The sequence below is a fragment of the Rattus norvegicus genome, chromosome 5 (assembly GCF_021556685.1).
Source record: "Rattus norvegicus strain SHRSP/BbbUtx chromosome 5, alternate assembly SHRSP_T2T, whole genome shotgun sequence".
NCBI classification, from domain to species: Eukaryota; Metazoa; Chordata; class Mammalia; order Rodentia; family Muridae; genus Rattus; species Rattus norvegicus.
The window spans coordinates 33196888-33210417 of NC_141538.1; the positions used below are offsets into that span (position 1 = coordinate 33196888).

Consider the following 13530-nt stretch of genomic DNA (forward strand, 5'->3'; position numbering starts at 1 on the left):
CCGTACTGCCGCTACGCACTGCCTGTGGATCAGAATGTAAAGCTTCAGGTAGAACTACATCTGTCTGCTTTCTACCATGACAATAACAGGCTAACCCTCTGAAACTGTGAGCAAGTCTCTACTCATGTGATTTCCTTTATGAGTTACCTTCGCCATGATAACTCTCTTCACAGCAGCAAAACAATAAATAAGACCCCTCAAATCATACAGAAATCAATAAACTTTATCAATACCAAAAAAATAGCTTACTAAAAAAAGAAGTCAGGAAAAATGTCCACTCATGATAGCCTTTTGAACAGTATAAAAAATCTAGGAATAAAGTTGATTGACTAGGAAAATAAAAGGACACCTTCAACAGAAGCTTTCTACTGCTTGCTTAAAATCCACTGAAAGGAAATGACTGATGAATTCCATATATTTTTCTATTGTTCATGGTAAAATATAATTAAGTAATGGTCATAATAGCAAAAAATAGCAACACATGGCATACTTAAAGGGCTAAAATCCCTAATACATAGAAAACTCTTAAAATCTGAAAAGAAAGGGACTAAAAGACAAAGATTTCTGGTAGAAAAAACAGTAAAAATCCCTGGATTCTGGGATCAATCACCTGTGACAGACAGACAGACAGACAGATAGACAGACAGAGAAAAAGCAATAGGGAGACAAGGGCAGAGAAAAAGAGAGAGGAAAGGAATGGAAGGATAAGAAAGAGAAGGAGGGAGATTGAAAACTGAAAACCGTGCTAAGGTACAGGGCATTACTATAAAATAAGAGAAAGCAGATCTGTTCATAAAAATCTACTCAAATTGAATATGTTGACAGACACTAATACCTACCAATACCTCAGTGAAGCAACTGATTTCTTTAAGATTTGCCTCTGAGGAGACTACCGGCAACTGAGACCATTTCTAATTTATACTGAGACCATTTCTAATTCACACAGCCTGGAAATAAGGTCGATCATGATTGCTTCAGAAAACTTGAAAAAATAATGTATGTCAAAGGTATGTGAAAGGGAGGGTAAGGGCAGCATAAAAGTAAGCAAAACAACCCAAGAATGGCTGAAGAGCATCCTGTGTTTGTAGAACACTTTCCTCATTGTCAATGGACTCGGATGGAGAACAAAGGAAAGTAAAGATGGAGGAGCAGAAACCAAAGGACCTCACGGATCTAAGACCCCAGCTTGACAAGGGACAGACGAGTGTGGGGGTCAAACAGAGTCCAGCCATCTGCTTAAACGTTGACTAACTCACAGATCCACACCCAGGACCGGAGCCTGGGACAGAGGGAGGGAAGCAGATGTCTGACAAACTTATAAGAGAAAACATTCAACTATCTGGATCACATTTTACATGCAGTAAAAGGCCATGAAAATGAAACGACTTTATTATCTTTAATAATATCCTGCTTTACTCTTATGTTTCTAGAGAGCTTCAGGGGGGAGCAATGAGATTTAGTTTTCTTGCTTGAATCTTGGCCTCTGCTTTTAAAGCTTACCGAGTAAGGTCTTAATCCAAATATGCTAAATGATAATAAAATTCCTGAAGATCATTCGAGACTCATAGAGAAATGGTTAAAATGAGACTAAGAAGACAGTTACTAGTCTTATTAACAATGATCTATTCTGAAGAAAGTGCACGCCTATAACTATTTGTAAGAGAAACCAAAATGGGAGAAAATGGGGCAAGGTGAGGCACTGTGATCTTTTTCACCACTTTAATGCAGAGATTTTCATTTTAAATGAGCAGTAATTAAGAGGAATCTATAGCAAAACTAATATGACATAGTTGCACTCCAGTCACCAGTTGGCAAAGCTGACTTTGTCTGATATGGAGTCATATCGGGCATTTTCCATAGCCCACACCAGTCTCCGTGTACAGTGCCTTTATCCATGTTTGAAAACTCATGGTGAAGGCCACAGCTGGGCTTTGCTTCTTGAAAGGCAAAATCTGACAGGCCCACTAGTCTGTTCTGTCATTGTGGCAAAGTAGTTCATTCCTCTCAGTTACTGTGCAGACTTCAGCTCTCATTTCATTTTATACCCTTGATTCATAAGTTCTTCTGCCATAACCAGAAGGCGATACTCTAAGGATTTTTAGCTTCTCTTTTTTATGTAGATCACATTTTTCCTTTCCATTTATTCACATAATCATTAGCCTCTCTTTCTGATGCTCATATTCAATCTTGTAAACCATAAGAAAATAGTTCAAAATAGACTCTATCTGCCTAGAACTCAGACATCCAGAAAGCTAGTTTATACACAGTTTAGTTTTACAAGAAATAAGCAAGCAAAAATGATCACTTAACAGGGAATTTTCAGTCTAATATTTAGTGCCTTTCTGTGTTCTACGGCTTAAGTTTGAAATGTATTTCCCAAATGCGTGTGTTGAAGATTTGTTCCCCAAAACAATGTGCAGAGATCTTACAAAAATCATTATTATGGCTCTAATGCTATACATAAATAGATTGATGGTCTGGTGGTGTGACTAGGAGGTGGTAGAAACTGAGGGGTGAGGCCGTGTTACTGGCAGTGGATCACAGATGCTGTTCTACCTAGGCTTCAAAGGTCCAAATTTGCTCACCTACTCTCTGTTTTCCAGCTGCCCCATGGTGAGCTACCTTTTCCCTCTACGGTGTTCTGTGACACAACTGGCCTAGAAATAAAACTTAGCAATGATGGACTGACAGTTTTGAAACTGTGAACACAACTAAACCTTTTCTCCTGTAAGATTTTTTGACTGGCATGTTGCCAGTCACCAAAAGTTCATCCTAAAGTCATGACTGATGTGGTCTACATATGAACAATTCATTAAAAACAAGCAATTATCATTTGACAGTAGCCAATGTGGCAGCATTGATTTTTCATAATCATGAAAAAGGCAAAGAGTAGTGCAGATCTGAGTCTAGAGACCTCAGACCAGCGAGCAAAGCCAACAGACTAAGTACCATCTACTGCCCATGTATATACAGGACCATAGGGTGCTTAGGTAGAGAAGTATTCGAGAAAGCTGCATCATCCTGTTGTAGGAATTTCTCTCACACGTTCCTTCCCATGATAATCTGGACAGATATCAACACAGCTTGGCCTCATTGTATTATAAGGATGCTCATTCTATTTGTAAAACACCTTGATTTTTAATTTCATGTGTTTTGCCTGCCTGTATATGTGTATATATGTGTATGTATGTATATGAGTGAGTGTGTGTGTGTGTGTGTGTATGTGTGTGTGTACATCATACAGTATGTGTACCTGATACCCACAGAGGTTAGAAGAGGGTATTGGATGCCCTGAAACTAAACAGGCAGTTTTTGCCCTCCATGAGTGCTTAAAATTGAACCTATGTCCTTTGCAAGAAAAGCAAGTATTTTTAACCCCTATGCCACCTCTCTAGGCCATAAAACACTCTTTAAAATTATTAAAATTGTATGTCACTTTTAATTTATATTTTTGCTTTTAAATTTTCATGCTGTATATTTTATCGTAATTCTTTCCCGTCCTCCAACTCCTCCCAAGTCTTCAACACCTCCCTACCCACCCAACATCATGTTTTATTCCCACTACTAAAAGAAAAAAATCCCCTTTAAAGATAAGATTTTACTAAGTGTTTCTCTGAATCTCTAATCTGTTGATTCTCATTCACTCATCTAGCCAGCATTTATAGAGTCACTACAGATTTCCATAATGATAAAACGTTATCAGTGCGCAGAGGCGCTAGTTAAAATGAAGGTGCAATGCTGTTCGCTTTCCCTCTGTTCCTTCTTCCTCCAGCCTACGCAGTCTCGGGGATGCTTACCTGAATCACTCCGCCCAAGAATGAAACGGCTGCTGCAACCCCGATTCTCTGCAGCTCAAACTCCGATAAGCCCAGCACGCTTGAGTTGCTCTGTGTGGTGAGGTTTCTATTGCTCTGAGGGACCAGCCGTTCCACAGCATTGGCTGATATCAAGGACGTCAAGGCAAAGGTGCCTAAGGGTGAGAGCGAAATCAGAAAGCTTCCATATAAGCATGAAAAGCTACTGGATTCTACCATGAATATTGAAAAGCCATGGAGAGCTATTAGAAACACACTGTACTCCACTGGATCCCATTTCTTTCATTCCTTTCCAAGAAAGAAAAGGACGGTATTTCTGACTTGTCCCAATACCCACTGAGCTTTTGTGTCTTTCGCAACTAACTTTCCTAACTCTGTGTATAGAGAGTGTCTGAAGTTCATGATGGTTGCCTAGATTTAAATCCAAGCCTTCAACATATCAACAATGCCTCCTAAGGCATGTCACTCTGGCTCTAAATTGCTTTATCCACTAAATGAAACTAATACCCATACTTTAGAGTTTGTGGAGAGTCAGAGGAGAAAAGCTTGAAGACTTAAATGACTAACTATAAACCTGTTGGCTAAAATGTTGACTCCTCTAATCTACCAAACACATTTCTCGTCTTCCAAAATATGACTCAGACTCCATAGTCACAACTGTCCATCCAGTTATTCCCCACCAGGCTATAGGCTGTCTACCTATGATTCTGATACCTGATACCTATAATAACTGAGTAGACTTTATTTTTATGAACACAATGCTAGGGTACACAAAATGATTAAGCCCACATATTTGCCTATTGCTGATAGACAGAGTTCAATGGTTATGTCCTAGAAATGCTCACAGCTTGGTTTCTAAGGAGGACTTTACTCAGTATGCTGCTCTCCTCCTGACAGGAGCTCTGATGCTTTTCCTCTTGGCATAGCTTGCCTGAGAATGCACCAGTGTAGATGAGAAATGCTGACTCCTACCGGAAACCAGAAAACTCAGGTTAAACAACACATGCTGGGTTGTGCAAGCACCACCTCATTTTATATTTTAAAGACCTCACCTTGTTCTAGCTTATGCATGAGCCTTCAGAGAAAGGGACGCTACAGGAGATAGGCACCCTCCCACCGCCTGCTCGCACTGGACACCTAGCGCAGAGTCTTCTTTGCTAGAAGTAAGCAGTCTAATAAGTAGTCCAGTAAGACCAGAGGGTTTGAAAAAGAGCTATGGTATCACTATAGATTTAGAATAACATGGTAGGTGTGGATTCCAGTGGACCTGGCCCTAAATCCCATACCTATTTCTTCAAACTCCTTGTCTTAAAAAGAGCATATTCCTCATCCTTTGACATTCTAAAAGGCTTAAATGTCACACAAATATATCATAGTTAGTATCTAATAGCATGTCATTAGCACCCAGTATGTGTTTAATAACTAGATAAGCAAGCCTTATAAGTAAAACTAATAGTCTTCTGTTATGGTTAGACTCTGTTCTCTGAGAACTGATTATTCTCAGTGAGCAGCTAGGTATTTTTAATAAATCAATAGATATTAATTGCTATAAAAAGTATACTCATCATACAGAACTAAATTAAGAACATAACTAATGATTGGAGTCAAGATTCTAGCACCCAGATGGGTAATACAAAGTAAAGAACATTCATCAGGTAAGGCATAATTTACAACAGAGAGCTCTGAAATCAAACCACATAGTAAGTGGGGCCTTAATACTCCCTGAAGCAAAGAGCAAAACCACAGAAGAAATATACCTTCAGGGTTAGGTTTGGTTAAATGTGTTAATGTTTTAGTTTAGGGTTCTATTTCCTGTGATTTAGTAGAAGAGAGAAAGGAATTAAACAAGACAGAAGGGGCCATCTGGAAGGCTCTGTTGGAGGGGCAGGGGGATGAGTCTCAGTCAGCTGCAAGACCCACTTTATTGAAGTCTTTCAGTAAATACTCATTGGTATTTTTTAAATGGCATCCTGCAGAGAAAACTTGTAGGATGCCATTTTAAAAATACAATATCAGGATCATAACCAGATTTATTTTTCTCTTTTTTAGTCCAAGGAATAAATCAGTTCATTCTTTTCCGTGACTACTGAGTCACGATTATATTTTATGACATTCTATTTAAAATATTTGAAGTAATTTTATTTTAAGTTAGTCATGAAAATTCAAATAGCTAAATACACTAGCATGGGCGACATCTTTACACTCTGGCTTCAGCAAACAATTGCTTTCAAAAGATATGGGAACTCAATGCAGCTGCACTTTCTTCCACTGAGTCCACACAAGAAGAACCGTGTTAATGGCCCATCAAGAAAGAAGATGGGGGTTTAAGCTCTGCTACTTCAGCAGTGGCTTCAGTAGATAAACTACAGAAATCGAGGAGACACTGTCGTCATTTGAACAACCATTGGTAAACCCACTAAGCTCCAGTGGAGAATCTCAGGTCTTTAACAAAATCATTAACATGTAAAAGGCATTGAAAAGAGGGTGAGTTGTTAAGAGGTGATGAAGGATGGAAAGGCAAGGTATGATCAGAACTCATTGCTTACATGTATGAAGACGTCACACTTAGTTTATAAAGTGAGGCTAGTATAAGGTCTTACTGTGTCTCCTAATTCAGACTGCATTCTTTTTTTTATCTTTATTAACTTGAGTATTTCTTATTTACATTTCAATTGTTATTCCCCTTCCCGGTTTCCGGGCAAACATCCCCCTCCGCCCTCCCCTTCCTTATGGGTGTTCCCCTCCCAACCCTCCCCCCCATTGCCGCTCTCCCCCCAACAGTCTAGTTCACTGGAGGTTCAGTCTTAGCAGGACCCAGGGCTTCCCCTTCCACTGGTGCTCTTACTAGGATATTCATTGCTACCTATGAGGTCAGAGTCCAGGGTCAGTCCATGTATAGTCTTTAGGTAGTGGCTTAGTCCCTGGAAGCTCTGGTTGCTTGGCATTGTTGTACATATGGGGTCTCGAGCCCCTTCAAGCTCTTCCAGTCCTTTCTCTGATTCCTTCAACGGGGGTCCTATTCTCAGTTCAGTGGTTTGCTGCTGGCATTCGCCTCTGTATTTGCTGTATTCTGGCTGTGTCTCTCAGGAGAGATCTACATCCGGTTCCTGTTGGCCTGCACTTCTTTGCTTCATCCATCTTGTCTAATTGGGTGGCTGTATATGTATGGGCCACATGTGGGGCAGGCTCTGAATGGGTGTTCCTTCTGCCTCAGTTCTAAACTTTGCCTCCCTATTCCCTGCCAAGGGTATTCTTGTTCCCCTTTTAAAGAAGGAGTGAAGCATTCGCATTTTGGTCATCCTTCTTGAGTTTCATGTGTTTTGTGCATCTAGAGTAATTCAAGTATTTGGGCTAATAGCCACTTATCAATGAGTGCATACCATGTGTGTTTTTCTGTGTTTGGGTTACCTCACTCAGGATGATATTTTCCAGTTCCAACCATTTGTCTACGAATTTCATAAAGTCAGACTGCGTTCTTAACACCTAACTGGGAGGCTAAGACCCAAGATAAGGCATGTATCTTTCACAGAAGTACACTGGTATCTTAATAAAGTTTCAGGGGACATTAATCTCCCACATGCACTAAACTATGATCAAATATAAGCAAAATATGATTTCTGTATTAAATATTTGTGGGCATCTTTAGAGATTCAATGGCCCTTATAGTTATGATCACAGGAAGATCACACATGCCATTTCTGTGGTTCCTCTGTTATTTATATCATAAGGATAAGTGTCCTGTTTGTTATTGGTGCTAATGATTCTAATATTCGCTTTTAACCAAAACAGAAAGATTTAGCAGGTTCTAAGAAATATAAATGCACAAGTAGAATGTCACCCAGCTATTAAACAGCAGAATGACTGTGGTTTGCACAATGTGTATTTTGACATCTATATCACAGGTATAGCTGGTAAATTATCAAATATCTTTTTGAGTTACAGAATCTCACATAAATGGTAATTTTCAAACTGTACAACCAGTAGTATATCTACATTAATTATCTCTGAAATGCAATGGTTTGTGTATGCATACATTTCAGTATCAAATTATGTAATATATATATATTGACTTTAGACAGAAGTTCGCTCTGAGATACAGACTAACCTAGAAGTCACTATAGAGCTCACACAGGGCTTGAATTGGTGGGATTTTGTAGAATTCCTATTGTAGTCTCTCAAGTGTTGGATTATGAAGGTCAACTACTATGCATGACGTTGGCTTCTAGAAGTAATTACTGTCTATTGAGAAATTTTGCTTTGTTTTTTATTTTATCTTGGGTCATATGTAATTCCAACATTCTAGAGGTTGAATTAGGGGAATAAGTAGTGATAATATGTCTCAAATAATAAATAAATAAATAAATAAATACTGAAGAAAAGAATTTCTAATTCATTCTGTGTCTTTCTTCTTTTGCATCTGGAAGAAAACTCATTCAATGAGTATTCTAAATCATTTTGTTGTCAAGAAGAAAAAAAGTAGTTTGGGTTTCAGTCTTGGCTATATCTGATGTGCACATTGTAGGTTTGTGACTTTAATCTGTGCTGTCATAAGAAACCTTGTACGTTTCTTCCTAGTTTACTTGAAATGTATATATAATACAAAGTAATATCCACTTATGGGTTCTTTAAGACAAGAGCATGTAAACCCCTTAACAATGCTCCTACTGAATAGTACACACATTTTTATGAAACAAACACATATATACAAACAGATATACATGTGTGCATGGGCACACATGCACTTATGTACTAAAACATATATATTATAGTTGTAAAGATTCATTTTTGAGAATTCACTGTGGCTAATTTCACTACTGTGGTATATCATAGTGCACTTTACCCAAACCACACCAGCTATGATGCCAAGTGATATATAATATTATGAGCCATACTTTCTGTACCATTTTTGTTGACTGAAATATGTCATAATGTCAAGGCTTGGGGGTGGTAAAACTCCTGTGGAAATGCCAATTTTAATTCAGCATGCCAGCAATGAAAGTCACTATCTGCATTTCAACCAAGTTCACAGAGTCCTTGTTAGGTAGCAAGTCTACAAATAACTGATAACTTTTGATCTCTCATAACAAAGTTTAGTGATATAAAAATTAAGTGTATACAAGTACAAAATCATTTCATGAAAAAACATGTGTGTGTCATAAGCAAAAACCTCCTAAAATTTCTATATGAAATCATCAGAATCCATATGTATGTATGCTCCATATCAAGAAACTACAAATGTAGCAGGTGAAATTAAGATCAATAATTAACTGGTCTTAAAACATGATTATCCTGGATTTCCTGGACATATCTTATAAATACAGATGATGGAGGCATAAGGCTGAAGTTAAAGAAAGATCTGATGGGCCTTGAAAACTGTTATAAGGCCAGGAGTCCAGGAATGGAGGAAGTTTCTAGAAGATGGAAAAGTTAAGAAAATGAGGTGTTTGCTAAAGCATGCAGCTTTGCCAATTGCTCATTTTAGGGCTGGAAGACTTATTCAGACCACTGACCGGAAGTACAGAAAGTCTTCTGTTTTAAGTCACACATCTCCTGATAATTGTGACAGTATGTATGTACCATCAACAACTCCAACTAACCACAGAAGACAGAGTTGTAAATGTTATTCCTTAAGGGCTGAGATCTCACAGAAATAAATAGCAAGGTATCTGCATTCTCTCCATTGAACTATATTTTGTTATTAGGTGAACATTTAAGATTAAGGCATCATTTCATAGTAAGTAACCTCAATGTCACATTAATGTAAGCAAGTGTTAAATTAAACACTCAATACCAATTGTGTAGCTCTCACCATTGTAAGAAATGGCGGAACCCCCTTCGAAGGAATCAGAGAAAGGACTGGAAGAGCTTGAAGGGGCTCGAGACCCCATATGAACAACAATGCCAACCAATCAGAGCTTCCAGGGACTAAGCCACTACCTAAAGACTATACATGGACTGACCCTGGACTCTGACCTCATAGGTAGCAATGAATATCCTAGTAAGAGCACCAGTGGTAGGGGAAGCCCTGGGTCCTGCTAAGACTGAACCCCCAGTGAACATGATTGTTGGGGGGGAGGGCAGTAATGGGGGGAAGACGGGGAGGGGAACAGCCATATAGAAGGGGAGGGGCAGGGGTTAGGGGGATGTTGGCCCGGAAACTGGGAAAAGGAATAACAATCAAAATGTAAATAAGAAATACTCAAGTTAATAAAGAAAAAAGAAAAAAGAAATGGCGGAGGGGTCATCTTATTAGCTAAAAGGGAATAGAGTTTTAAAAGCTTACCCAGGGTCATGCCGTTTGTAAATATCAAAAGAGGCACGCACTTAGGTGTAGCTCACACAGAAATACAGTCCATTCTATCAGAGAATCATTATGACTGTTCGTCCTTCGTATTCATGGTTGTATTTTTCAGAGATGCGGAGTGAGGTGTAGGGTAAGATACACCAGTATCTTAGATAATTTAGTTCAAGAATCAAAGAAATACATCTGAAATATTTTTCAATAATTGAACAACTAAATTTTACAGTCTTTGTTTTCTTTCAAATACTTACATATTTTTCCATTGTCAATTCAGCCACACTCCTATTTTTCAGATTCCTTTTTATGACACAGTGATATTGCAATAAATCATGGAGCATAATCTGATAAATATGCATGCTTCACATCCCTCAGTGCAGTGAGAATGGCCTTGAAAAGGTAACCAGGAGCTGATGAACACCCTGAGTCCCTTTCATTCATTGTACAAAACGCTTAAGCACAGACCATAATTATTACCTGTGGCAACATGGCGTCCCATTCCAAATATCGCATAAATGATGGCAGGAAACAGAGATCCGTATAAACCAAAAACTGGGTGTACAGATGAAAGAATAGCGAAGGACAGCCCTGTGAAGAAATCCAGAGGAATTAGGACCATCTCATATATTCAAGATATAGTACATGATACAACAGCTATTGATGTGCATAAAGCCAAAATGAATATTTTGATTATCCTACCTATCAACAAAACAAAAACTAGCATTACTGTACTAAGAGGTAGTTGATCACTCATTCATATGCATACTTCAATTCTCAAGACCACATGTTTTTGCACTGCTGGTTTTTCTCTTAACTGCAGAAATGTCTAGAAGAAACAGGGATTTGGAGAACCTTCTTAGTAAAAGTAGTCTTTGATCATGTAAAGGCAATACATGTCTAGATACACTGAGGTGTTAGAAGCACTCTCCTAGGTCATTTTGTTGGTGAGTAGCATATGTGTAGTAGGCAGGAACAGTAGCTTTATCATTGGACAAAGAGAAGCCTGAAGTGAAAGGGGCTCTGGTCTAGAGGCACAAGGATGCAAACTTAAAAGCTGGCAAAGGGACTATCTGAGTGCACAAGCTAAGGGTGTATATAGCAGCCAGGCCAATCATATCCACTTTCCATTGACTAGCCTTGACTGTGTGTCAACTATAGCCTCTTAGCATAGCAAAGACCAACAGCTTAGCTTACTTAATGAGTGTATAAACTATAACTTACAATGATGCATCCTTGTTTTTCAGGGATGCTAGTATCTACATAGCTTGTGTGTTCTGTGTACACAGAAAATGTTTCTATGCCTTCCTACGTGACCATTGGTGATTTTAATGTTAGCAGTACATGAGTTAACACAAGTTCAGTAAAGTTTCTTGTCTGCAGCTGTTCCTTGGCATTAATGCTTCTAGGGAAGATTTGAAAGTCCATTTGAGTTTAATGCTGAGCATTTGATTAGACAAAAATTATGCTCTGATTAAAATAGATTGAAGCTGTACCATTGTTTCCCTTTTTTTTTCAAGCTTGTTTACTGGTAATGGAATCCCTAAGTCTGGTGAAAATAGATTAAAATTTACTACAGAAGAGTGAGCAACAGAAACTGCTCTGGAATTTCATAAAAACAGTAGTGTAGGGTACAATCAGACTGGTGGGAGGGGTTCTATTAAAGAGCGGGTCTAGAACCCAGGTTAGCATCGGAAGGCAAAATATTTCCATCCCTACCAACCAGAACCTCTTAGTATCTTTTATCTCAATGACTTTCTAAAGAAAATAATACCATATTTACATGACTACCCTTCATTTTTTTCAGAATAAGTTTTACTCAGTCACTTCTACGAGAGCCAGAGAGGTAGGACATGGTGGCACGGTGTTTGGCTACCATGGCTATCTCTGAATTCAGTCTCTGTGTGTGAGGGGAAGGGGAACCAGATAGTATAGGAATAAAATAGTGTGGACCATGCCAACCAGATCACCTTTACCTATTATTTCAATAGAGGTGTAAAAAGGAAGCTCATAAAGCATGTTTAATGGAAACACTTCAGTACCTCTGGTGAAATCACACGGATGCTAGATTCCACCACCTGTGGTCAGACTGACACACTCTTAACTGTAAGCCATTGGGCTATACTTTGTGCTGTAGTCTGTAACGAACTCATGTGAGCATCGAGCTGGAGCAGTTGATTCTCTTTCCCACCTCGTAAAGATAAACCTCTCATTTATCTACCAAATTGGAAGAACATTCATCTCCTTCTTTAGTTTAACATGGATAAAATACATAACAGAAGGAGTTTAAAAAGTTAGTTTCAGGATTGCAAAGATAGTTCAGTAGTTGAGAGAACTTCCTGGTCTGGCAGAAGATCCTAGTTTGATTTCCATCCCCCATACTGGGCAGTTCACAAATGCCTATAACAATAGCTCTAAGGAATTCAATGCCCTCTTCTGGCCTTTTATGGATACACATATGCACATAACTACAGACAGATACAGACACACAGTTTTAAAATAAACCAATTTTGGGTTGGGGATTTAGCTCAGTGGTAGAGCGCTTGCCTAGTAAGCGCAAGGCCCTGGGTTCGGTCCCCAGCTCCGGAAAAAAAAAAAAGAAAAAAGAAAAAAAATAAACCAATTTTTTATTTAAAAAAACTTATTTTTTATAAAATTTTTATTATAATTACTCTTTAATCTTCTTTTACAGTTCAGTCATTATCCCCCTCCCAGTCCACTGTCTGACTGCTCCTTATCCCATACCTCCTCCCCCCTCTCCAAGAGAATGTCCACATCCCCTCATACCCACCATATTTTTATAAAATAAATAAATAAAACATTTCTTGCTAGTGTGGGAGTGAGGGGGAATTGAAGTTCCAGGGAATGACCTGAATAAAAAGAGGAATGAACTAATCATATCTCACATTTATATGGCTTTAAGAAGAAAATAATTATAGAAAATATATTTGTCCCAAAATGCTGTGAGGTTAATGGCTTTGTTTTTTACTCTACTTGTCTGTGATAGAATCTCACTATTTGAATCAAGACATTCTTTCTGCCTCCTCATATTGAATGCTGAGATTACAGGCATGAAGGACTGTGTCCAATTTAAGACATTTGAAAAGGTCTTTAAATCTATAAAGTAAACATGAAATGTCATTTGGGTCACATTCACAAGAATAACCTCGAAGACCAAAAGTGATGTATGCATTTCCTTTATCCTATGTAACTCTTTCACTTTAAATAAATGAGATCCCATTTCTTGCTAGTGTGGGAGTGAAGGGAAATGGATTGCTCCAGAGAATGACCTGATTAAAAAGAGGAATGAACTAATCAGATTATATGATACCTTAGAACTTCAATACCTCTTCCATAAAGAGGAAGGTCCAGGCCCAGGCACATCCCGCTCACATAAAACTCTCTTTCTGACCCATTTAT

General features: G+C 38.5%; 1 protein-coding gene across 18 annotated transcripts in view; it reads right to left on the reverse strand.

Moving 5' to 3' along the window:
- Slc26a7 (solute carrier family 26 member 7) overlaps positions 1–13530 on the reverse strand; it is a 138013-nt gene that overhangs the window by 94872 nt on the left and 29611 nt on the right. For all 18 annotated transcript variants that reach the window (XM_087547872.1, XM_087547868.1, XM_087547871.1 and 15 more), the window contains 2 exon segments: positions 10591–10701; positions 3798–3970 (listed from right to left, as the gene is read on the reverse strand). In XM_087547872.1, coding sequence (XP_087403998.1) covers positions 3798–3970; positions 10591–10701 — 284 coding nt within the window.